The 26,857-nt window shown below is 45.8% G+C and overlaps 1 protein-coding gene across 6 annotated transcripts in view; it reads right to left on the bottom strand.

Moving 5' to 3' along the window:
* The window catches only part of NRP2 (neuropilin 2), a 122,335-nt gene that overhangs the window by 7,055 nt on the left and 88,423 nt on the right, over nucleotides 1-26,857 (bottom strand). For 2 of the 6 annotated variants that reach the window (XM_034786308.1, XM_034786304.1), the window contains exon 15: nucleotides 23,575-23,616. In XM_034786308.1, the coding sequence (XP_034642199.1) occupies nucleotides 23,575-23,616 (42 nt within the window). Of the gene's footprint in view, nucleotides 1-13,557; nucleotides 16,333-23,574; nucleotides 23,617-26,857 lie in introns of those variants that run through there. The other 4 variants (XM_034786310.1, XM_034786305.1, XM_034786307.1 and 1 more) reach the window with 3 other exon arrangements.

Below are 26,857 nucleotides of genomic sequence, written 5' to 3'. Positions count from 1 at the left end.
TCCATCACTGCCTCCATGTGCATTACCCTAGAAGCCTGGGTGTATATCAGCAGCACTGTCCCCCTCAAGAGCGCCTCTCTGTCCCCGCCCGAACCCTAGATTCCCACCACGCCATTGAAGCCCCACCATCGTTCTGGTTAAGGAGAGACTGGGTGCAATTCGCCTTCCGAACACATCAATGTTGCTCCTACCGGGCCAAATGAGTACATGTTGAGATGCCTCAATGTTGGGGTGCCTTAAAGAGGCCAGAATTACTGAGCACTCACCCTATGTAAATCAGGCTTCTTTAAAGGCAATATGAGTAAATGGAGCTCACTGGGCCATTAAGCAGCATGAGACACGCCTTCCTTAAAGGGCCTGGTGGACCAAATTCACTGCTGGTGTAAGCAGTTTGTTCCACTGTCTCTCCTCATAGTTCTTGGCCTCTTCAGAAGAAATGAATCCAGAACTGGGAATTTAACAGTGGGTGTTTACATGGGAAAGCACCACCACTAGGCCACTGTGGCAATCCTGCCAAGAACGTTCAGTACCACCATCATGATCGTCAGTGCAATGATCTCCACATCAAAATGGTATCGTTTATTGGGCATCATGGCTTTAAATAGAAAGCTCCTGCCTGGAGAGGTCACAGAATGCAGAGAGGCACTTCTAGATGGTAATTCAGATGCTCTGTTTGAATCGGGCATAAAGGGAGAGTGAGAGACCTGGATGGAGCAGACGTTTGGGCCTGATCCCAGAACCTACTAAAGTCAACGAGAGTTTTTCATTGACTTAACTGGGTTTTGGATCAGGTGCCTTATTAGAGGAAACAACAACACAGATACTTGGAAAAGCCTGTGAGTTTGGAATTTAACTTTCATAGCATAAGGATGTAGAATGGAGTGGTTCACCGTCTACAGGTCTCTCACTCCAGACCTAGAGATAAGCCCAATATAAAACCCCAGGTCCAAATCACCCTAAACGTTGGGGAAGATCAGATCGAATGTTTTTCAGATGGAGTCAATGCAGGTTTGAGCTCTATAGGCTCAGGCTAGGCTGAACTTAGGTCTTTGTCTCGGCATTTCTTCAGCTCCCAAGGAAAGATTGGAGACTGACTGCAGTATCCTTAACACTGGTGTTAATGCTATTACTTTCCCACATAGTCATGAGCACAGCATTTCCCTTCACCCTCATTATTCAAGTAGTTAAAAATGTTTCTTTTAATTTTCAAGTGAAGATGGGAATATGAACACAGAAGGGATTGTTTGTGTCCCTCATAATGATCAGCGATGAGAGACCCAATTAATTAAGCGGAGGCTCTTCTATCAGTAGTTTTTCAAAAAAGAAGGAGCAAGTTCACCTGATTTCTGAGCACTTCTAGGACATGACCCACCCAGATGGAAACCTTTTAGGATCTGAAGAACTGCCTGAGGGCCTCGTGCAAGTATTTGGAATTGTTCCTGTCCAAAAATCACTCAGAAAGTGCTTCAAGCTAATCATCAATCAGGAGACAAGAGGTCAAATTCTGCTGTCAGTTTCATCCATGCAACCATTTTGAAAACATAGAGAGCATGAGCATAAATTAAGCTAGAATTTGGCCAACTGCCTGGAAAGGGAATCTCTGGACTCCACTGAGACAGCAGAGTAGGTGCCTGCCTTGGGCTATTCCAAAGGCTATTCATTTTGTCCGAAAACGCATGAGAAACTCAACTCTGTTTTAGTTTCTTCTCAGTTAGTTTTGGTGAGCAGGAAGGAACTAAAAGCGTATCGGATAATCAACGCTTTTAAAAGAACATCAATTCTCCAAGCCTTAAAGGGAGGACTGAGCACTGGGGAAAACTTGAATAAAGAGAACATTTATACAAAATGCTATTTACTCTGCTAGCAATTTTCTCTACTCCCTTTGCTAATATTGCTGATATTTGTGTTTTAAGAGCTTTCTCCTACACAATCCATTTCCTCTTTCAGCTTAGTTCTGTAGCAGAGCCAGGATCCTCTATTTATCACACAGCATGCTATTGCCATCGACTTGTTTGTGATGTCATGCATCTGCTCCAATGCGCTGTCTATGGATGAAACCAAAAAAACCCCCTTCTTTTTTCCATAAGTAATTAGCAAAATCAGCCTTGGCTTTTTGGTGGCCTGTGGCGCTGAGACCACCAGACTCACATCCAGTTCCTAGTAGCTATGTGCTCCCATCGCAGAAAACAGCCCTGCATTTGGCATTAATTAGCACCTTTGTTGACAAGTCTCAGCACAGATGTGAAGACCTGGGTGGGCCATGAAAACTGACCCCTTGGACGTACTCCCTCTAAGTCAGGTTCCAGGCACGTTGGCGGAACCATGACTTGCCCATGTGTTGTGCCACACCCATCGTGTGCATAAACAGGATTTAATGCACCTCTCCTGTGCATAAACAGAGGGCTTTCATTCTTCAAGGGCTATCCATCTGCTATCTTTCACATGTACTAAAGTTACTTGAAAATGTTAAATGAAAAAATCATTAAGGAAAGTTATGCAAGAAAGTTAAGTGAAACTCTATTTAAGTATGATGCATTTGAAAGCTTTGCCCAGTGTGAAAGGCCCTTTTTAAGAAAAATGTGTTGAATTATGGCTACAAACCTCCAGCTATTCACGCTGAAAAGCAGTAAAGGTGAAGCCAACGTAAGTGATGGCTTTCGAAATGGCCGGATGCCTAGCAGAGCCTGTTATCTATTGTATCTGAGATCACCGCCAGCAAGCTAAAAGGCTAATTTATGAATCCTGAAAAAGGAAGATGAGGAGGTTTTAATCAATGTAGTTGAAACATCTTAAATAGAATGAACATAGAAGCTCAAGACATGGGGCTAGCAGGACAGAGGTTGGTATTTTCAGAGACATTAGGAGGTTTAATGTACGCTACATTAAAAAAGTGACTGAACATAATGATCGCAGGGGATGTGACATAGGAGGTAATGTGCTGACCTTTTTTGCTGCTTTCACTCAGATTGGGCTTACGTTGTAAGTGAAAACAGCATAGAGATGTCAGAGTAGTCTGGAGCCGATATGCATGTGTATGTTTCGGTCAGTGTGCTGGCTAAATGGCTTTAAGCCCACCCAACCAGCTCCGCTTCGGTCTATGAAGTTTGGTTTCAGTGCAGTGGCATTGTTGAGGGAACGACACTTGTTCAAACCACATTGACATCTCAAAACCAGAGTGCCTAGCAGAGTCTACCTACAACATGGGCCACAACAGAACCACGCGCCGTAAATTTTGCATCATGCCCATATATTTCTCTCTAGGGGGCCTGTTTCTCTGTCTAGAAGGCCAGTTTTCCAGACCTCAAATCATTCTTGTAGTTATTTTCTGAACTCTTTCCAATTTGTCAACATCCTTTTTGAAGTGTGGACCCCGAACTGAACACAGTGTTCCAGTAATGGTCTCACTAATGCCCTATACAGAGTTAATATTACCTCCCTCCTCCCATTTGATATCCCTCTGCTCAGGGATCCAAAGTTTGCATTTGCTTTCTTAGCTACAACATTGCCTTGGGAGCTCACATTCAGTTAGACTAAGGTCTAGATAGGTCTAAGGACGGGCTCCTAGACTGCAGGGCTCATCTTGACAGGCTGCTTTCCCTGTGGAACCCTGCTGGTGCTCTGAGGCTGGGCTCCCAGAACATGGGCTCACAATGTGGCAGTGTCATGATGCAAACACTACTATTTTCCAACGCAGGAAAGGTTCCAGGTTCACTGACGTTTGCACGTAATCAGAACCTGAGCTGCTTTGGGTTGTCTGCTCCCAAATACTACAGCTACCGTATACATAACACACTTTACTTAGAAGAACCTTGTAGGGATTTTGTAGACGCCGGGACTGAGGTGACCTGTCAGAGCTCCATGAGGGTGACTCATACATAACTCCTGTTTTTCACTGCATTTCACTCATCAGCGATGTATGCAAACATCTATTTCTTTCTTTTTTTTAGAACGTATCTGAATGACTCTAGTTTATTTTGCATGCTTGGTGTACTTTGAAATCTGACCGAGTGCCAAAGTGATCGCTTAAAATAACAGCAGGTTATTTGCTGACATAGTGCACTGGGAATTTCCCCAAAGAAAGAAATACACCTACATATTCATCACTCCCACTTACACACTTATCACTACCCCATCCGCTGGAGAGAGAACATGTTGAGTGGGCAGCGCAGCATGAGTGCAATTGTAAATGAGTGATTATAATGGAGTATTGGTGACCAGAGAGACTGAATACCACCACGTGACCAAACAATAATGCACAGGACAGCTTGATATATTAAACTCGGACATGCATGGACACTCAGGGTTAAAGTTGTCCTGCCCACCTGGGAACTTTTATTGCCTTAGCCATTTAAAACCGAGCCATTTCTTTTAAAAAGATTTAGAGGAATGATCTGAAGCCCTACAGTTTACAAGTATTTTGGGCCAATTCACTCTTGCCTTAGTAGGAGCGTGGACCACTCCAGTATTTTAAAAAAGGGAGCACTGGGCAATGTACGGTAGGGACCAGCCTTGTGCTAGCAGAAAAATGGACTATCATAGGCTACTGTAATATTTTCATAAAGGAAAGGCTGGAAATGTACTGCAGAGAATAATCCTTGCGTTGGCCAGAAATGGACTAACTGACCGACAACAATTATCTTTAGAATCTGTCAATTGCCTTTGTGTTTTTGGTATTTCCTAGGTATGTGTTATAGTTATTAAGGAGGTAGTGTGGCCTAGTGGACAGAGCAATGGCCTGGAACTCAGGAGACCTCGGTCCTAGTCCCAGCTCTGCCACCATCCTACGAGGGATGCAAGTCACTTCCCTCCCTGTAAATGGAGATAATGATACTGACTTCCTTTGTAAGCGCTTTGGGATCTATGGATGCCCAGTGCTATGTATGAGCTAGGGATTGTTAGTAGTGGTATTGATTAAGGGCCTGATTCAGGAAAGCAGCCCAGGACAGCAAAGCTTAACGTTAAATAAGTCCTTATGTGTTTTGCTGACTAGAGTTGGGGTAGAGTGTGTGCTTAAGTATTTTCCTGACTCAGAACCAGCGTGAGGTAAGCTAACATAGCAAGCTTTTAAAGGTCATCACAGTGCGCACTCTTTCTATCTGTCATTTCCATGCACCCATACGCTCAGCTCCATTGTATCTAGACATTGCAACACCTTTGGTCCTCTACTCTGAATGTCGCACATTACTGGGTGATATCATGTAATCTCTATGGTTCTTTACACACTGACAGGGCCGGCTCCAGGCACCAGCCCACCAAGCTTGTGCTTGGGGCGGCACCTGGAGGGGGGCGGCGCGGTGTGCTGCTCCGGCCGCCGGGGAGAGCGGGGCCACGGCTGGGCTCGCCGCCCTCCCCCCGGCGCTCTGGCCGCCAGGGAGAGCGGAGCCCCGGCCGGGCACTCCGCCCTCCTCCCAGGGCTCCGGCCGCCCTCCCCCTCGGTGCCCCGGCCGGGGCTCACCGCCCTCCCCCCGGGGCTCTGGCCACCCTCCCCTGCCGCGCTGGGGAGGGGTGGGGGCGGCCGGAGGCTTTTTTGCCTGGGGCGGCAAAAAAGCCAGAGCCGGCCCTGCACATAGAGTGCAGTACTAGTACAAGGCACACAAGGAGACCACACTGCAGAAATATGTCCCCCAAAGGCCTGTAACAGTGTGTAGCGTTGGGTGGTCTAGATTCCATATACAGCATATAAAGCAGTGCGCCGGTACTTGCATGCTCTATCAAAAATGCTGTGGTGGAAACTAGAATTTATCTGTCCATAAGGAATAAGGGCTCCAACTTTAACATCCTTTTAACTAGCCTTTTACTTCCTTTAGTTGTTTATTTCTAGCTCTTTTTTTAAAATAACGGAATAACAACTCAAATGGACGTCATTTTGTTTTGTCATTGTGAAGCAGCCTGTATGGACCCTCCTTGCCATTGCTTTGTTTCCCTTCCCCACTGCAGTGTTGTCTCTATAGATGTGATCGGTTGTTGTGCGGTTGATAGGTCCCAGTGCGAGCGAATGGAAAAACACTTAAACACACGCACCGCAGGAAGGGTTATTATCTCATACGCTTAGTAGCTGTTTTTCTAAATGAAATATCCTCACCATTTCTAAACAATTTTTACCCCCGAACACTAAACACATTTAGTTTACACACAGACTAAATCCCTGCCCAATTTTAAAGGAAAGCCGTGTTTTGGATAGAGCTTAACGTAAAAGGAAAAAAGCCCCTAGTATCAGCTTGACTGTCCTGCTTGATATTGTAACTTCTGTACTTTGTATTTAAACCACCTCCCAGGAAGCCCTGGCTTGGGACTAACCTCAGAACTCAGAAAGGTGTGGGGCACGTGACAGTGTATGTCACTATGGACACACCTATACAGCAGCTGGAGGAGTCCTTCCGAGCTTGGATCAACATGCATGCACTAGCTCTGCTCTAGTTAGCATGTTAAAAATAGCCACGTGGCCGTGGTGGCACAGGGAGGTGGCTTGGGCTAGCTGCCCAAGTCTGTACATAGGATGTCAGATGGGGTGGTACTTGGGTGGCTAGCCCTAGCCACCAACTGTGCCGCCCAGCAACACTACTGTTGTTTGCATGGTAGCTCGAGCAGAGCTGGCTTCAGTATGTCACCCAAGCTGGGAATTACACCCGTTAGCTGCTGTGCAGATGTATCTAGAGCAGTGGTTCCCAAACTGGGGTTCGTGTAATGTTACAGGGGGTTCTCAGGAAAAAATTCCCTAATGGCGGACAGAGCTGTCCCTAGGATCCCCAGACAGCACGGGGCCAGCAGCCCAGAGCCCCTGGACTTCCAAGAGCTAAGCAGATCAAAGCAAGCATATCTATCAGACTGAGGAGATTTAAACTTCAAGACTCCTTATAAGAAATGGAAAAGGGAGGTGGATATTTTTTGCTGTTTTTAAAATTAAATAGGCAGGTAGTATTGTTTTTAAAATTATTATGAAGAACAAGTTTAAGCTTTGTTGTAACGTGCGTTGTTTGCCTTTGACTACTCAAGACCTGAATGCTTATGCAGGAGGAACTCTTTGAGTTGGCTTCTTAAATACCTTCATGCTGTTTCAAATCTGATACTCCTTGATGAAACATAGGAGCTTTGTCTTATAACAGGCTTATTCAAAGTGATACAAGCTACGGAAGTGAGATCTTGGAAGAGTGTTGCCATTTTCATAATGTAATAAAAATAGTGTAATTATAAATAATAATTAATAATTAATAGTGTAATAAGCATGTCATAAAAACAAATTTTATATTTCCAAGATCAGTGCTTTTATAATTTATACTCAGGTAAAGGAGAAAATCCCTGGAAATATTCATTTTTAGGAGGGGGTTTGTGAGACTTGGCATTTTAGTGAAAGGGGTTCACAGGTTGTTAAAGTTTGGAAACCACTGATCTAGAGGGACATTCTCGTGCTCTTGCTGTATGCTACATTCTGAATCCATGCGAACCTCAGGGTCAGTTTGCATTTTCAGTTAAATATAGAAAGAGGGATTTTCACTAAAAAAGAAAAACTAAAGAATGGCGATTCAGAAAAAAAGGTGCAAGGATAAACAGGAGGGGACGAGAGCATGGGGGACATATAGTCATATCCCTCTTTCTTCAGAAAGCTTCCTCCCCTATGGCCTCAACCTGCTCCCATTGAAGTCAATCTCAAGAGTCCCAACCATTTCAATGGTATGGGATCAGGTCTCTAGACAGGGGGTTGGTCATACATTTTACCTAACAGATTGGCACAGGAAGCAATAAGAACAAAGTGGATGTGAGAGATTCAGCGATGATGTCACGCCAGGGCTGACTTTAGCAGGTATGTAGCAAACGAAGACCCCCATCATTAGAGCCTTAAGCCGTTCCACATAGGATCCTGGAAGGCTTCTGATTTTTGCATATCACCAGTGAAAGCTGTGGTGAAATGATGCAGATTGCAGATGTGTCTAATGATGAGCAGATGTACCAACATCTGTATTATGCTACCCAGTGTTAGACTATAGATTGACTGTCTCCTGCCCTGGTGTGCTCACACACAAACAGTATAATCGGAAACTGCCTCGTCTCCTGAGTCGAGGCGACCAGATACCTAACAGATATTTTGCTCTCACTCCTTCTAACGTACGGAGTAAGCAACAGACTACGCTGCTGGTGTGCCAGTGGTGCTGCTGTGCTGAGCTATCTAGGCAACTGGCTGAGTGAAGTGATTCATAATGGAGCCCTTCACTTGCAGGTCACTTGTTCGATGCCATCCAAGGGCGGTGATCAGAGAAAGTTGTTTCCAATCTGATGTCTGGTGAGGAATAAGTTGTCCAGGTGACAAAACAGAACTCTCTAAGTTGGTGCTGCCAGTTGTCATTTCCAGCCGAGAGGCCGAATGTTGAATGAGCGTGGAGACTGACCTACCATCTCGCACTGACAGGTGCTACCTGCAGAACAGGGCTGAAGACAGCTTGGCCATGTTTGGTGGCTAGAGCTGCCAAGCCGCCACCTTTCATGAACACTAAAAATGGTGAGGAGAAAAGGAATGAGCTGCTCTACTACCTCTTGATCTTTTCATCTCCCTCCTTGTTGCCTTTTTTTTGGATAATGGGTAATGCCGCTATCCCTCAAACCGGCAGTCACGCCTGTGATTGCTATTGGTGTCTCAAGCCACTAATGGAAGTGCTGTGGCCAAGAGCCAGGATGCTGTCTCGCTTCTGGTCCCTTCCTAGAATCTTTGAGCCTGAGTCTGCTGCCACTTACTCTGGTGTAAATCAGGAAAAGCTGTGCTGAAGTCTTGTAAGTCTGGCAGTGTAAAACCGGTGTCGAGGAGAGCAGACTCTCGCCTCCTCAGTTCACAGCTCAGGAAAAGCAAATGCACCCTCTCAAATGAGAAACAAAATCCAATTATTGATGCTATCTGCCATAGGCACTCCTGGGGGAGCTGCCCTGAAATCAATGGAATTCTCCCAGCAAGGCATGTGGCCCAGTGTGTGTCCAGTCATGCTGCTCATTGAATAATTATTGCACCTTCTGGACCTCTTCTGAGCAATTCTTCATCTAAGTCACACCCTCGATGTGAAGGGGTAGCCCAAGAAGGAAGCAGCCCAGAACTTTCAACAGCACAGCACAACACACAATCTTTTTCTTCTTTAATGCTGTGATTTGTTGCTACTTCTTTTGTCCTGTCCTACAATGGGTAGAATATTCAGGCAGATGCACACTTACTATTCATGGTGTTTGTTTTGATTGTGCCTAGTACAATGGAGCTGCAGCCTATAAGTGCTTCCATAATACAAATAAAATCATCAGATGCCTTGGCTTCACTTTGGTGTCCAGAGTCACCCATAAAGGCTGATTACCGTGAACATACTTTTCTGGCATAAATATGATCCTTCACAATTAATCATAGAGCAACCAAAAGCTACTGTCAGAATTGCCATACAATGGCACTCTCAGCAAAGAGGCCAAGGACAGAAAATGCCCAGGCAGCTTCAGCCTCCAAGACAGTTAATCTGGTATGTTTCACAGGCAACAAACGCACCAAAGAAACTCACCCACCATGTCCCTACAAATGGAGCTATTTTAAATTAGAGTAAAAACTAAATAAGTACTTATATATTATATACACTGAAACAGCCCCACCACTATACTAGCATTTAAATGAACCTTTCTGGCATATTTTTGAGGGCCGTGTACAGACAGTAGTTCTGCTTCTGATCTCACTTACACTTGTCAACTCCACTTAACTTAGATTTAGATCAACTTGGAATCCTAGCACTTTAAAATTCTATTTGTCCTGCAGGGTGAATTTCATTGAATAACCTTGAGTTCCTGTAAAAAGCAAGCAAACCAAAAAACCCTCCTTCCTTTCCTGAAGGACCAGTGGGATTTTAAGGACCAGCTCTTCAGCTGGTATAAATTGGCTTAGCCAACCAATCAGACCCTGATACCTAAGTTAACTACCTAGTAGTTTTGTAGCTAAGGGTACATCTACACTACAGCGGGGAGTCGATTTAAGATACGCAAATTCAGCTACGTGAATAGCGTAGCTGAATTCGACGTATTACAGCCGACTTACCCCGTTGTGAGGACGGCGGCAAAATCGACTTCTGCCGCTTTTTGTCGGCGGCGCTTACTACCACCTCCGCTGGTGGAGTTAGAGCGCCGATTCGGGGATCGATTGTCGCGTCCCAACGGGACGCGATAAATTGATCCCCGAGAGGTCGATTTCTACCCGCCGATTCAGGCGGGTAGTATAGACCAGACCTAAGATAGTTTTATGTATTAGAACTTAACCACTTGCTTTAAATCACCTGTGTTCTTTGATGCTACAGGAGAGTGAGATGCTTTTCCTCAAGCATATACACGGGTGCCTTGTGTGACCAGCCGCTATACTACTCATACTACAGGACTGATACTGAAGCTGAGACCTGAACGCCATGAACCTATTGCAGTTATTGTCCAACGGCCAGATCTACACTAGCGAACTAGGTTGGTTTAACTGTGTTGGTTGGAGTTTGAAAAAATCCACCTCCCTGAGTGCCGTAGTGACGCCGACCAAAGTCCCTGAGTAGACAGCGCTAGGCTGATGGAAGAATTTGCCTGGTGATGTAGCTACCACCTCTGGGGGAAGTGGATTACCTGCACTGATGGGAGTCGCCCCTTGGCGTAGGTAGTGTCTACACTGAAGCACTACTGTAGTGTTTAAAGTGTAAGCAAAGCCCTGCGTCACTAACACAAGCCCCTCAAGTCTTCCTTCAATCACACAATGGCTGACTGTATTTCTTTATCTGTCAGCATGCTCAGGGTACGTCTCCATGGGTAGAGCGCCGGGTTACATCCACAAAGGTGTGCTTATGATGACAAAGATACTCACAATCACTTTGTGTATATAACTGCGGAGGCTGCCGCTGGGTCTTCTGCCTATTGCACAATAGATATGACCTGCTTCCATTCTTTGCTCTAAAGGAGGGGAATGCTGCATATTGGAATGCTGATCCTTCACTGGTCAGCTGGCCCTGCCCAGGAAAGCTCTACCACAGACGGAGTCAATTATTTTTTGTCAAGGGCCAAATTTCCTGGTCAAGGTATGGGAAAGGTCTAGATTCCAGAGAAAATAATAAAAAAAAACCCCAACACTAATGATAAGTAAATAAAAAGAGTGCAGAGTCCATTCAGAAGTCTCTGGCGGGCTGGATTTGGCTGCCTATTGACCATCCCTGCTCTACAGTTTTGAGATTGCTTTCTAGGGATGAACTCTGTGCTTCGTATTTATTGCTAAAGACAGTTTACTGGAATTGCACGTACGCTTTGTTTTTTGCAATCATGTGCTAATTTTGGCTGTTTGTGCACGACATGCTCCCCATCCAGCCTGTATGTGCTCCTGTTTGAATCTTGGTTGACTTGTGTGTGAAGTGTATAAGGCGTAATTAACCCCCGCACTACCCCTCCCTTTTCATTTGTTTACTTAAAAGATTTTTGCTCATAGTGAGACCATCAGACATTTTCTCGCCCGCTCTCTGTTTTGTGCATGTTTGTTTTGCATTTTGCTTGGATGGTCACTGAAGTGTACAAAATGCAAATTACGAGTGTTGGAGCTCCAGTGAGCTGCACAATTAAAGCAAAAAAAAAAAAAAAAAAAAAAGGTCTACAGCTCTTCGGCTATGCTTATATTTGTATAGCCATAGCAAGAGGACAAAATTTGAACTCTGAATTCTTTGATTTTGGCCTAAAATCCAAGTAAATCCAGGAAGTGCCACTGCAAAGCTATATGAATGTCAGACTAAAGCTTAATGCCGAAGAAAAATAAATATATACATAAATGTTCTCTTTAGAAAAAAATAGAACTGGCGTCAAAATAGATTTAAAATCAGAGGCCTAGTTGCTGGCTCTTCTGAGACAGCGTAAGATGCACAGGCCAACATAAAGCCCAGGACAAGGAGAAATACTACACCAGAGGCATCTGTATTAATCCTAGGGCTTTCTACAGTGCAGCTGGGCCCCTGCTTCCCAATGTGGGTAGACAAGACACGCGTTAGCTCGGCTGGAGCTAGAGCGCTAAGCAGGGCCGTCTCCAGGGTTTTTGCCGCCCCAAGCGGCGGAAAAAAAAAAAAAAAAGCCGCGATCGCGATTCGCGGCAGCGCCACCACACCGCTTTCTTCTTCGGCGGCAGGTCATTCCCTCCGAGAGGGACCGAGGGACCCTCCGCCGAATTGCCGCCGAAGAGCCCGACGTGCCGCCCCTTCCCCTTGGCCTCCCCAAGCACCCGCTTGCTCAGCTGGTACCTGGAGCCGGCCCTGGCGCTAAGAACAGAAGAATGGCTTCAGCAGCTCAAGCTAGTCACCCACATACGTACCGAGGGTCTCTGGGCTTGGGTAGCTAGCCCAAGCTGCCCTGGTCATGCTATTTTTTAGCTGCTGGCTTAATCAGAGTGAGAGTATCTATGGCTACCTGAGCTGGAAATTCCGCCTCCCAGCTGCAGCCTAGATGTACCCTAAACCCAAGGGCTGCTGAGCGCCTCTTCTTTTGTACTGGGGCGGCTCTCCTGAGCCATCACCCTGCTATGCAGGCTACATTGCTATTTTTAGCAAGCTAGCTCGAGCAGAGGTACATCTCTGTGAGCTGAGACTCACTCCCCCTCCCGCCCCACCTGCCTGCGGCTCCAATAAGCTGCACTGAAAGCAACTGTGCTGTGTTGACTAACGCTAGCTGAGGCTCTGGCCCTCACTTCCTATTTTAGCTTTGGTTTATAACCATTACATGACAGAGTCCTTTAACTACAAAACTTTACCCCTCACGCCCAGAGCCATCTCCACAGTAGCCATCGGCCTCTTTTGGTGCTTTTGAGCACAAAAGGCAGGGGGGCCGAGGTCCTCGGTTGGTGTAAAATGGCGCAATTCAACTGGTGTTACTGGAGTGGTGCCCACAGACCCCAGCAAGGGTCTGGCCCACGCTGCCTTGACCATTTAATTCTAAACACTGTGCCAGTCCATGTGACAAACTCCTGGCAACGGTGAACAAACCGCTGCCACTTTTCTGTACAGCTGACATTCAGAGGAGCAGAAAGATAAAAAAAAAAAAAAACGTTGCAATTTTTTTTAATGGTATATTGTGTGTATCTCATGTAGGGACTAAGTGCACAATTTAGTTGAGCTAGCCAGCTTCCCCTGGGGCACTATGAAATTATAGGTCCCAGGATTACCATCCCGAGAAATTCCATATAATCACATGTAGCAATTTAGCACTTAAGTAACTTTAGCAAAATCCCCAAACAATCATGTGTTGGCTCAGCTGTCCCAAACTCCTAACCTAGGAATGGTACAAGAGAGTCTAAAAGCCACTGTTAAGGACCTGATCCTGAGGATAGGGGGGTCAGATTCTCAGCTGATTATAATCTTGGCACACCTACAGTGACTTCATGTACACCAGCTGGGGATCTGGCCATGAGGTTTTTGTTAGTGACTTGAATGGAAGCATAATCAAGCTTTGAGTTGCTAAAGGAAAGAGCCCTACAACTCTGAAGGGAACGTGTAATGAAACGTCAGTTTGCCCAATGTTGTTCTCATAAACAAACAAAGAAACCCTTCCCAGATGTTTGTATAAAAATATTATCCTTTTATTACATTCCACACAATACATCTTTAAAGAGTTTCAAATTTCCACAAGTTATTTTCACACACAGGCAACTGCGCGATGCTGGGGATGTCACAGTTCTAGGAGGAGGAGAATCGGGAGTAAAAATCTTTTAAGTGATTTTTGTTGTTGTCGTCTTTGGTGATTTTTATTTTTAAGATTGGCCCTCAAATCCTCCTCTCACGTACACCAAAGCACCCTCCCTAACGTCAGCAGGCTTGCCTTGCTGTAGCCGAGAGGAAAATTTTACACAGGGATGTCGTACCAACTTCGGAAATATTACTAGAGGCTTCCCTACCCGATTGAAACTGTAGGTTTGATCTGAAAACGCAGCAACAGTCTTTCAATATTTTATGTCCATTATTATCTCTGATAACTTAGCATTGGGGATTTCATAGCAGAAGTGATATGTTCGATCCTGCTAGTGCTACATAATGAAGATGCTCACTAATAAATGACTTCCATGCTGGAAGAAGCTCTCCTAGGGCTCACGTGGTACTGAACGTATCCTGAGAGGTGATGGATGCCCCTGAGTGCCTCCTGACTTCAATGGGAGTTGAAGGCACTTAGTCCCCTGGCCCCCAGGCTTGCAATCCCAGATGTGTGTTTACTCTGCACATCTCTCTCTTTCTAGATGCATCCACCACCACATGCGCTCAATGTGGAGAATCGGTTTTAGACGTTGTGCACTTTAAAAACTATCTCCCTACCAAAGCAGCACTGTGTGATGTTACCAGCTAAGCGGGCATCTCCGAAATCGGCAGAGTAAACTGCCGCGTGCACTGAAGCATGCTACTGACTAAGGCTGGGAAGGAGAGAACAAGAGTGACATCCCCATGGACGTGCGCCATTGGGGATTGGCTAAGACTCGAGCAGCCTTGGTCTCTGTTGTGATACGTGCCAAGCCTGCATGTGTAGGACATACTTTCCTGATCTGACAGAATGAGCAAGACTGCAAACAGTTAGTAGAACTGTTATCTTTTTTTCTGGGGGCAGGGGGCAGAAAGGGTGGCTGGAGGTCTTAATGGGGGGAATCTGATCACTTGCCACAACCGAACATGAAAAAGCCTGAACTTTGTTCCATGGAGGCGCATTCTGCACAAATAGATCAGACTTAATGATTCAAACCACCTTTGCGTGTCATCGCTTGGTAATTTATATAAGGCATTTTCACTGCATTACTTCAGAGCCAATCAATAGGTGGAGGCTTTTCTTGGTTTCCATTATTTCTCCTTAGTTAAAGATGCAGCAATATCTGGATTGCACCAGGCCTGTCTGCTAGTGCTTTGTTTGCTAGATGTTACTGATGCTCTAAGAAGCAGAACATTAGCAAATGCAAAACTAATTGACATTCTAGAAAGTCAATTAGCCATTTTATGATCCAGCAGCTACGAACTTGGGCAGAGAAAACAGAAGGTAAATTAGACTCGTCTTTTGTAAATTTCTAGTAAAATGACAAGGAAGAGGATTCCCACTTCCCCTGCAAAAAGATAAACATAAAAACATCAGCATCCGGAGTGAGGTTCCTTAAAAAATAAATAAACCTCAGATTCAAGAAACTACAGTATTTAACATCCACCTTAGATTTGCTTTAAGTCTACACATTACTCCAAGGCTGGGTTTAACAAATATAAACTAAACATTCTTTATGAGCTTCTCTGTTATAAGGCAACTTGAAATAGCTTCACTTCTGGACAGGGGTGGGGTGGGAGGTGGTTTCCGCTACCAAACAATGGCTGTGTTATCATGCTGGCTGAAGAAATAATAAGACAGGTCTTAATTTTGAATGGCTATGAACCTCTCTGGATTCTTCCCACCATCCAAGGGGGTCTTTTGGACTGTCCAGCATGGCCTGTTCTTTTCATTATGCACCCGCTGACATTACGATATGAAATATAAACCCAGCCAAAGCTAGATAAGGCAACAAAAAGCATTGTTTTCTTCCCCAAGTAAACAAATCAGTATATTTATCGCAAATGGTATCCCAGGCCTTCCACAGGGATAACGCATTCCCTGTGTAAGCAGAAGCAATACAAGCAAGTTAAAAAGGGGCCTCTTTTAAATATACATTCAGTCAGTCAGCCTCACACACTCCCATGCACACGTACATACATATATTTATACAGACACACGCACGCACGCACACCAGCTTCTCGACTTGCCATCAAGTTTCCTTGCAGGTTGCCTACTGGGAGAATCAGTCTTTGAAAACAATAAAGAGGAGCGTTCCCTCTCAAAGTGACATGGGCGGGATCTCTCGTCTGGCGCTCCAAGCTGCAGCATTAGTTTAGAGGTTGTAAAAGAACAGGAAGGGCTGGGAAGGTAGGGGACAGGGACAGAGATGTCTAGAGTTCACACAGACGCTAGGTGAGGAGAAAAGTGCAAAAATCGAGGCAACGTATTTGAAGTCTGAATTTTTGTTTTTGTTTGTTTTGTTCTTGCTCCTGTTCGGCTCTCAGCAGCGCGAGCTGTGGTCTTGCTCTAGTTTTATTGTTAAGGTGGGCTCCACTGCCAAAGGGGCCCCGTTGGTATAGTGGGAGGTTTTGTAGGTGATGGCGTGATCACTCTTCTTGGCCGCATAGCGGAACCGGTGGTAGTGGAGCACAAGGGCCAGCGCGACGGAGACCAGCACCAGAACAGCACCTCCGGCGGCCATAACGTAATACCAGTAGGCTGGGATGGGCTGCACTGACACCGTGTCCACTGTGGGCTCGCTCCCTGGCAGAAGGGTGCCCCCTGGTGGAGAGACATAGAAGAGTGTTGCTAGGTGGGATGCATGCAGACTAATAAAAAGAAACACACATGCTTTCAAGAGTACAGCGCAGCATTAAGTGAGGTTATGTGACCCAGCTCCAGATACAAAACTTCCTCTTTGGGAGAAACACAATTTGGGTGTTTGATGAGCAGACATATTAAAGCAGATTATTAATTAGCCAACCTGGACTTAAATACAAATTCCAGCACTTTTGATATGAACAAAATCCAGGATTTTTTTTTTATTTTTGGGGGGGGAGGGGGAGACCTTCCCCGAATCAGCTTGGTCTTGTCTCCACATGACAGTTGTGTCAGGCAATGACAAAACGTCACCGTTTTAACTGGAGGTAGAGTTTTATAGGAAAGCAAAAAGGAAGTCGCAGTAGAATGCCGGGAAAGAAATCAGAGGGAGAAATATTCTTCATTGTTAAGGGAAAAACCGTGAAAAAGATCTCTCACCCAGAGTGCCTTAGACACCTATACAGAGATGGGACCATGATGATCGTCTAGCAAGCCAGGGATGCACAATCCACGCTGCTGAAAACTAAACTACTGTCAGCCACCTGTGTCGCTGAATTCAGGCTTGGTTAAGTGTCTCCCTGTTCCGCCATGTTTAACCCTTTTTGTGCCAGCACATATCTCACACAAAAAAGGAAGGTGGGGGGAGGCATGTATCGTTTTGTGGCCGAGCTATTTGTTTTAAAGGTCATGTCCAGACAATACGGCATACATACGAATTCTGTTTTACTGCCAGACCCCGCGCACATACGTCCTCCAACAGACTCAGAAGATGCTAAGTGGTATGTTTAGGCTAAAACCCACCTATCTCACTAAAGCAGGGCGGCACTAATGCTCACGCAACTATTACTCAGACTGCTCAAATGTTGCTTTTGGAGACAAGTCCTATCTAACTGGGGATGCACTTTTGGAATTTATTGATTGGCTGGTCCATGGGCGAGAGTCTCTGAGGAAACTTTCCAGATCACTTGTTCTGTTGTTGAACAAAGACATTTTAGTATTTCTCTGGAGGCAGCCTGACGCTCCTCTCATTTTGCTATCGTTTCTGCAATAGAAGGACTCTTCCCACACAGACGGAGTTGCCAGGAGCGTCTTAAAGTGGATAGTTTGTGGGCTTCTGTGAATTGGTGTCAACTTATTATTCAGCTCACTGATAATAACTGCTGCTTGGCAACCAACTCTGTTCTGTGTCTGTTTTCAGTGCATGCGCAGAAGATTCCAAGGGGAAAACGAAATACTGAATGATGAGTCCTGCTATGCACACAACAAGGATGTTTCCCATAACAGTCCCCACCTCCCCCAGGTGTCCTACGAGATGGAGGTGGTGATCTATGTGGTAGGTCTGCAGAGTTTTGTTTTGCTGTAGCCTACATAGGAGATCAGTTGCTTCTTAGTCACAAAAAGTGATGGGAGTGAAAAACAGGGATCAAAACTACATTCAGAGAGCTTGGTAAAGATTGATAGGGTACATCCTGCTTCTTCGGCGCAGGAGATTGGAAACGACCAACACGTTTGTAATTCCAGGCAAGAAAGAGTCTCCTTTGTCAGAAGAAATGTACGTTCCTCCCATGATACACACACTGTCTCAACCATCATTAACTGGCCTCTGTCTCAGCAGAGAGGCCATTTACTGGATGGTAACAGAAGGATGAACTTTCCTTTCACCCTCCCCCAGAGGCAGTCTCTCCAGAATAGAGTGGAGGGACATGGGGGGGGGGGCAGCATGGGAGAAGCCTGTAGTGTGGCTGCCCATGCTGCACCTATTCTGGGCATAAGCAGAGATGCCAAGAATGTCTGACCTACGTGACGTTGGACAAGTCATTGAGCCTCTCTGTGCCTCAGTTCCCCATCTGTACAATCAGAGCTGTCCCTAGCTATTTTGGTGCCCCATGCAGCCCCCCCGTGGGGGAGCTGTGTGGGGCCCTAGGCCTCCGTGGGGAGTAACGGGGGGAAGGAGGGAGGCTGGCCCCAGGCCTCTGTGGGGAATGGAGGATGGCCACTTCCTGGGGGAAGTGGAGTGACCCAGCCCCAGCCTGTTCTGCTCCCCTGGCTCCCAGGCTCGGGGGGGAGGGGGAACCGCCCCCCAGCACTCACCAGCGGCGCGGCTGGGAGCCAGGGAACCAGAGCAGGCTGGGGCCGGGTCGCTCCACTTACCGGTGAGTGCAGGCCCGACAGCTTCTGGAGTCCTCAGGGGAGTGGGGACGAAGCAGGAGTGGGAAGAGGTGGGGCTGGGGCGGAGCAGGGGCGGGGGCCCCGGGGAATTGCCGGAGCAGGGGCTGGAGCAGCACGCAGCTGCGCAGGGCACCAGGAAATTTGGTGCCCCTGGTGCCCTACACAGCTGCGTACTTTGCATATGGGTAAGGACGGCCTTGTGTACAATGGGGATAACAGCACTGCCCTAGCTCCTAAGTGAGGATAAATACATCACAGATTGTGATGTGCTCAGATGCTATGATAGTGGGGGGCCATGAAAGACAAGGAAAGAAAAGCACAACATGACTAGGAGCTACAATAATACACATGCTAAATAATAAAACACCATTTGACTATCGTCCTCCTGGCCACTCTCCCTGAGCCAGTTCCTGAGGGGTGAGTAGTGGTGGTGGTGCCAGTCTTGACTCTCCAAGACTCCTGGATGGGGTTGGCCAATCTGCCCCCTCCTCCCCACATACCTGGCTATAAGGGGCCCTGGGCGCTGTTGTCACCTCACGCCACTGCAGGGGCTCCTTGCTCCTTCCCATAGTTGCTACCATGAGGGATATTTGGAGGGGGGTCCTAAAATCCCCCCACCCCAGTTTTTTGTCTTTAAATAGACCCATATTAGGTTATTTCTGACACGCAAAGGTAGGGGCACAGATGCTCTGCACACCGCTGTAGCTAGCACAGTTCTGCGCCCCATGTGGGCACATGTGGCTATCCGATGGCAGTGTGTTGTCGTTGATAGGCGGTGTGCAAAGTGTGAGGGGATGCGTAAGAGGAGATTACTGACTACACTGAGCTAAACGGAAGTGCACACAAGTGCCGACGGAAAAAAATTCCAAATGAGAATGTTTATTTAATGTTCTTGTAGAAAAACTGCCTTATTTCAAGCTGGCTGGTGCGCTGAGAAGAGAGTTTACAATGTGGTCATAAAACAATACCCAAGTAATAAACTGCTGATCTCTTTGGGGAGGGTGTAAAAGTACAAACTGTCCTGCAAAATGACAAACGATGCAAATATCTCCACTAGATCTCTGCTTGCCGCCCAGGCAGCACAGGAATGGAAACGTACAGACGTTTTAATTATGGCTGTTTGGCGCTAACTGGCACTTCAAGGCCCAGATTCTCAGCTGGTGTATATCAGCATAGCACTATCGAAATGGGAGGAGTGAGGCCTTCTCACACCAGCTGAGGATCTGGCCCCAAATACCTTAAATTCATGCCCTGGCTGGAAAAGAGAGTAGTCGTCTCTTCTCCGTTCCCGAAGGCTTGCTGCTTTCTTCTCTTTAAAATCAAGGATTGCGCTTTCTTTAGGTGAAGGCTGCGGAAGTGTGTGAAAGAAACTTGCCTTCCCTCTGCCAAATGGACCTGGACAGTTATTTAATTTTAAATGACGGGGGCTTTGCCAGAGCTCTGTGAGGGTGTATAATATACCAGCGAGTCTCAGAGATAACCAGTCACTGTTTCCAAAAGCAAATCCACTTAGCTGAGCCCTAACAAATTTACGTATGTCTAATCACCATCCTTGCTTGCTCAAAAACACCTACTCTTAATCTGACAGCTAGATGGGGCATGAGAAGTAGCAATACAGCAGCTGCCTCTCAAACACTGAAGGCTCAATTCTGGGTGCAAAGGCCAGTAGTACATAGCCTGGATAACAATATGATGTGCTTACCTAACACTTTCCATTGAAGAGAGCTTTACAAACAATTAACTTCGCCTCACATAGCTACTCTGAGCTACGACCCCAGGTACATCATGGAATTTACCACTGAATTTGCTCCTGGCCTCAGAAATCATGCCCAGAATCTCAATGTTCATTCAAAGAAAGTTTTGTCCCTTTATGCTTGCAGACATAATCTTAAAATGTGAACAATGTAAACCAAGATAGCAATGCCTGCCTGAGTCTGCAGAGAGTCTGAAACAATTGCGTTGAGAGGTGTGAACTGAACCATTCACCTCAGTCAGGGCCCAGGGGACTCTGCAATTCTGTATCTGTGGAATTTGGCATTTTCCTAAGATCCCCTGAAGTTCAGCAGTTTTGCTGGAGAGTTTGCCATTTGGTTGCAGCCAAGCACCTGATTTTGAGTCTGTCTCTCCACCCTTCTGGAACCTGCCTCTTGCTCTCCAGATTTCTCCACAAGAGGGCATTTATTGGAATTCATGTTCTGCACTGTACCATGCAACTGGGCAGCAGGGGGTTGGGAAGCAGAGCGGGAGGCCATCTTACAGCCAGGCAAAGGGGAGCCAGAAGCATAGGCTGGCAAGCTAGGCGGCCTGGAGAACAAACAGTACAGCCACCAGGACCTTGGGAGCCAGGGTAATGAGCTGCTGAAGATAGGTATAAGCGTCCCCTTCCCTGGCACACATGAGGGGGAAAGGAGGTGCTGAGCCTGGCTGCCGAAGAACTCTGTGGGAACTAAACCTCTTGGGAGAGTACAGAGAAAGAACCCATCCTTGAAAACTATTGTCCATGAATTTCACAGCCGTGAGCATCTTCAGGTCTGGGCCAGTGCATGTGTGGGGATTGAGGAGAGGGGAACAAAAGGTGATCAGTTAATGTCACAGTGAATTTTAGGGGTTGTGGCTACAGAGTTTGGTCTCCCTGTGAAATGGAATCCAGGGGGCCCTGACTACCAGACATGAATTCATTATCCTATGCATTTATTTGAGAAGCACACTGAGGCATAGAGAAGTTAACGCCCAGGGCTGTACATTAGGTGGGGCCAGAAATGTGAAGAGAAACTAGAAGTCCTGACCCCAGCAGCTACAAAACTAGGTTAGCTCTTATTCCCCCAAGTAGAGGGGGATCCCGGATGGTATAGGGCCTGTGCAGTCAACTCTATACCACTCCTTCCCAGCCCCACTGGTGCAGCTGGCATGGTTGGGGGAAAGGGCGAGAGAGAGTGTGACTAGAGCACCATTGGACTCCAAAGATACCTAGCACCTTCGAGGCTAAGGCCCAGTGCAACTTAGAGCAACCCGTACGCTACTCTAACTTGCTCCAGAAACTGAGCCAGGCCAGGGCCAGCTCAGAACTGGGAGGGCATAAAGATGGCTTCAAGCCACCTCTGCTCTACTGCAGCCCAGTCCCAAGGATCTAGCACCAGGTCTCTTGCTTTAATTACTACATCACACTGGCCCAAGGTAGGCTGAGGAGATAGCAGAGGTCTGGAAAGTCAATTTAGCAACTCAACTAGTTAAGGAATCCCACTCATTTGTCTTTAAGCATTAACAAAACCAACTTCTAGCATTAAATGTAGTTCTTCCTTATGCTGTCAACTGCTAAAAATAGCTGCCAGTCATTCAGTACATGCATACAGTACACTGATGTTATCCGCTCTGTTTTTATTGGCTCTTTGTTTTCTGGAAGTTTATTTTATACATAGAAAAGTGCTCTGCTAAGATTAAAAAAACCCATCCTCTTAACTGCATCACTTTTCTGGTCTCCCTTACGTTCTCCCACATATCCCACGCTCTCGCCTTTCTTTCATTCATTAGAGCCCTAGTTCTAAAAAAAAGGCCTTTCTGTTTCCGTCAGGTTTGTGTGCACTTTGTTTTATGCATGACTTGGGATGCATATCATTGTAAGTCTGATTCAGACTACAGGCTCTGGGACATTTTGTGTGTGTGCAATGTGTGCTGATGTTCACCCTTGTGCTGTCTACACACTACCACCCCACCCTCCCAGCCACACAGCAATTTCAGGATTTAACATTAAAACCAAAGATTTAGTTAGGTAAGAACAAAAATCATAAAGGACAAAAGTAGAAAATAATATGTCTAGAACCCCTAAGTCTGTGGCCCTGTGCCACAACCATGTCACAGATACACAGTCCTCTTAGAAAACACTGAAAAATATGCCAATATGGACTATTAACATGGCAATGTTTTTCATAGATTCTAAGGCCAGAAAGGGCCATTCTGACTATCTAGTCTGACCTCCTGTATAACACAGGCCATAGTATTTCAACCAAATGACTCCAGCATCAAGCCCATACCTGCTGGTTGACCTAGAGCTAGACTGACATCCATTTTTAATGATGGAGAGAATCTACCACCATCAGGTGATGGAGAATCTACCAGCTGATTATAAAGGGGCCATTTTTAAATAGGAAGAACGCCTTTTAAAACTAAGGAGTCCTGCTTTTCCTTTTTTGGAGTTTGACAACCTACACATTCACTCCTGGAGAGGTAGTCAGCCTTAGACACTGAAAAAGAGATGAAAAATCTTCCCCAAAAGAGGACAGCTCACATTTTTTCAGTGTAGAAAACAGCATCCCTGCTGAACCAGAAACATGTTTAATGAGCAGGCACTATCTCTGAATTCCGCTTCCTTTTGTTTTACTCTGTAGGTTTTATCAAAGAGAAGAATCCCATTTGCTATTCTTTAGACTAGCATTACGCTATTAAATGCACCATTTCACCTTGTTTCCCTTTTATTGAATGTCAACTTCCAAACTCCTGGTGGCAGTTGTTCTTCCAATTCTACCGCCTAATTTCCTTCTCCTTGCAAGCAGGCCTGCTGCCACTGTACCTCACTAATAGCTTTGGCATCTGTACGCTGGAAAGCACCCATCTTCATGCTAAAATAAATCACTGCCACCCCTTTTACTCTTAATTCACTACCAATTTTTTGGTTAAATCTGTTGGTGGTTTCTCTTTGCTCCTGGGTCCTACATTTAAGCTTTATTGCGCCTCACTGGGCATTGCAAAGCAGAGCACTTTATCTGGTCTTATTTGTCTTGATTATGGGTTTCTGAACTTTAATTAGACATGAGGTAGCAAAGCCTGCTCTGCTATCCTCTTCCCTCCCCTCCCCTCCCCAAAGAGTGCATAGGCTAGTGCCATCTGCTGATGGGAAGGCATATTGCACATTTACAGTTTCTCTTGTCTCGTAACAGCACACATTATTTTCATATGCACGCACACGGATTAAAAAAAAAAATAAAAACCAAAAATGAAATCATGCCATCAGAGAAATTACTCAAATAAGTGCCATTTTACCTGGAATGTAGAAGTTCTCACCTGGGAAAGCTGTGATGGGTTCTGCAAAGGGAAAATAATATTCTGATTTTAGTAAGGAGAATGTTTAAAACAAACAGAAGATCACATCGGATGCGTCCCTAGTTACTTATCAGTCACATCTCCTCAGGCCCGACATTGGTATCTGTGACCCCTGTGACTAAATGGCGAGCCCTAATCCAATGGTTCCCAAACTATAGCTCAGTGGTTTGAGCATTGGCCTGCTAAACCCAGGGTTGTGAGTTCAATCCTTGAGGGGGCCATTTAGGGATCTGGGGCAAAATCAGTACTTGGTCCTGCTAGTGAAGGCAGGGGGCTGGACTTGATGACCTTTCAAGGTCCCTTCCAGTTCTAGGAGATGGGATATCTCCATTAATTTAATTTAACTGTATATAAATTCCTGGGTGGGGCCCAAAATCATACACCAGCGTCCTTCTCCTCCTCCGCTGCGTTCTTCTGGCCATGTTAGGAGGCACTCACCACCTGCAGCTACACTGCCCCGGCACTGCAGCCCTAATCCTGGGCTGGGGTCGAGGAGAGGCCCAGGGTGGGGTGGAGGAGGAAGGTTTTGGAGAGCAAGCCTGCCCTGCACCCACCTGGCAATAGCAGCTCTTGCCCACGGGATTGGGCCCAGCTCCCCATACTGGGTGTTGTGACCTGGCCTGCTGGGTCGCAGCGCCACTCAGTTTTGGCCTGGCTGCTGAAGCAGGACAGAAGCTGAGGCTGTGGGGTGAGTGCGGGTGGGCTTGCTCTCCAAACCACTTGTCCAGGCCTCCTCCGCACTGGGCCCCACAAGCCACTGTCTGGGACAGGGTTACCACCTGGCCAGAATTTGACTGGTCTGGCTGTTTTTTTATGGATTTGCCAGTTGCCAGAAAAATAATGTAATCTGCCACGTTTTTTTTAATGTGGGTCTAAAGATTTGCATTATTATCACAATACACTGGGATAGCTGACGTTAAAAGTTTCTGTGTCCAGCTAAAGATGCTGCAGTATTCCCACTTCTGCAGTTTAAGTGATAACAGATCAAAATTGTTGAAAATACAGCAGCTGTCTGCCCACCAACACGCAAGCGCGTGTGTTAGAGAGGGTTTGAGTCATGAGATATGCGAGACATATGGATGATATATGGACGATCAAGGCAATGGTGCAAGTGATCCTACTACACGCACGGAAAAAAAAAAGTTTGAATCAGAAACTGCACATTCAGTGACAATGGGCTAAACTAAACAGACTACAAAGATTGGCTTGCAAAATGTGCTGATAAAACAAATGCCCATTTGTTATCAATGACGTTATCAATCATTACCTCTCTATCTAGATACTATAAGTGGCTGTTGAAGGGGGTGTTGTGGAGTTACCTTGTTGTTGGGGTTGTGGTAGGCTTGCCTTGGCGGGCCAGGGGGGATAGGGGTTTTTTTGCATTTAAAAGGTGGTAACCCTATCTAGGAAACACTGCGATAACTCACAGGAACCCCTCAATGGAAGCAGGGGTGTGGATTTCACAATATTGCAGAGGCCCCTCTTCCATAGACTTATAGACTTTAAGGCCAGAAGAGACCATCATGATCATCTCGTCTCACCTCCTGCACATTGCAGGCCACAGAACCTCACCCACCCACTCCTGAAATCAACCCCTCACGTCTGGCTGAGTTACTGAGTCCTCAAATCATGGTTTAAAGACTTCAAGTTACAGAGAATCCACCATTTACACTAGTTTAAACCTGCAAATGACTTGGGCCCCATGCTGCAGGGGAAGGCAAAAAAAACAACCTCAGGGTCTCTGCCAATCTGACCTGGAGCAAAATTCCTTCCCAACCCCAAATATGGTGATCAGTTAGACCCCAAGCATGTAGGCAAGATCTACCAGGCAGATACCTGGGAAAGAATTCTCTGTAGTAACTCAGAGCCCTCCCATCTAGTGTCCCGTCTCCAGCCATTGGGAATTTTTGCTACTGGCCATTACCCATGGGCCACATGCCATCATAGGCAGTCTGAGATTGGCCTGAGCTAAAAAGTTGGATTTAGATCCAGACTTCAGGGTACAATATGCCCCAAGTTCAGAAGTGTTTGAATTCAGGGATTCACTCATCATAGAAATAGGAGCCTGCTACCAAATCCCAATCTGAATCAGTGTTCAGATTCCAAAACACCCTGAAAGGTGGGCGGTGTTTGGATCTGGGGTCTGGGTTCCAGCCCATCTCTAGTTTCAATTTTCACAGGCCACGTCACTTCTGGCTAGCCATGCATCCCTCTGTCTTACAATACCAATAAACAAAGGAGTGTGATTTTTGCAGTTACTTTGAAGAAGTGATCTGTTACAAATTACTGGATCTGAAAAGCAATAATCAGTGCTTATTAGTGATTACTTGCTCTCAAAAGTAATAGACTTCTGAGTATTTTTAGATTACTTCTGCATTACGCCTGTGAGTCACAGAACCAGGCTGTGGCTGTATAGAGCACTGTGAAATCATCGCTCAAGTTCAGAACACTAGTGACAGGTTTTCGAAAGGAAAAAATTATTGAGAGTTAGAGTTCTTTTCAGGCTAAAAAGGAATCCGATTACTTCCCAGGATTACATTTTAAAAACAGTAGCCTGTTACCCTTGTCAGTTATTTTTATGGTGCTGACAAAGAGGGAATGTGGTATGCGCATATTGTTTCGTATTACTATGGTGGCTTCAGAAGTGACCTTACAGCTGAAATAGCGTTACATTTTTCAGTTAAAACCATTTAAAAATCCCTTTGTCAGGCATGATCAAAACCAAAATATCACCATTTACTATTAGGTTCATAGGTCCAGATTTAAGTTCCTGAAAAGATACAAGTAAATCTATGTAGCAGTTTGAAGCAATTTTTAGAGCTAGTGTCTAACATTTTTTGGACCTGTATGACTTACAAAGGGCTTTGTTTTAACACTTAAAGCTTTTCTTACATGTAGATAAAAGCAAAATGTTAGCTAATCAGGCAAGTTTGAGTATTTTAAAAAAGCTAGAAAAGAAAAGATATTAGCATTATTCATCATTCGTGTTTCTTTCTTATGCTATGGACGCCAGGCCATGTTTGTCAAATGCCAGCACAGAATTTTTCACATGCAACATTAGCTCTTCTGGCACGAGGGCAAGCGGTCAATAGAGTTCAAAGCTTCAAAGAAACTTGGACCCACGGAGCTCAGAACCACTCCAGGACAAGCAGTTGACCTCTATTCTATTCTATTCTATTCTATTCTATTCTATTCTATTCAGGTTCTTGTACTGCCCTCATCA

This window comes from Trachemys scripta, chromosome 11 (genome assembly GCF_013100865.1).
Source record: "Trachemys scripta elegans isolate TJP31775 chromosome 11, CAS_Tse_1.0, whole genome shotgun sequence".
Lineage (NCBI taxonomy): Eukaryota > Metazoa > Chordata > Testudines > Emydidae > Trachemys > Trachemys scripta.
Note: the sequence above shows the minus strand (reverse complement) of the source record. Positions and strands in the feature narration are given on the sequence as shown.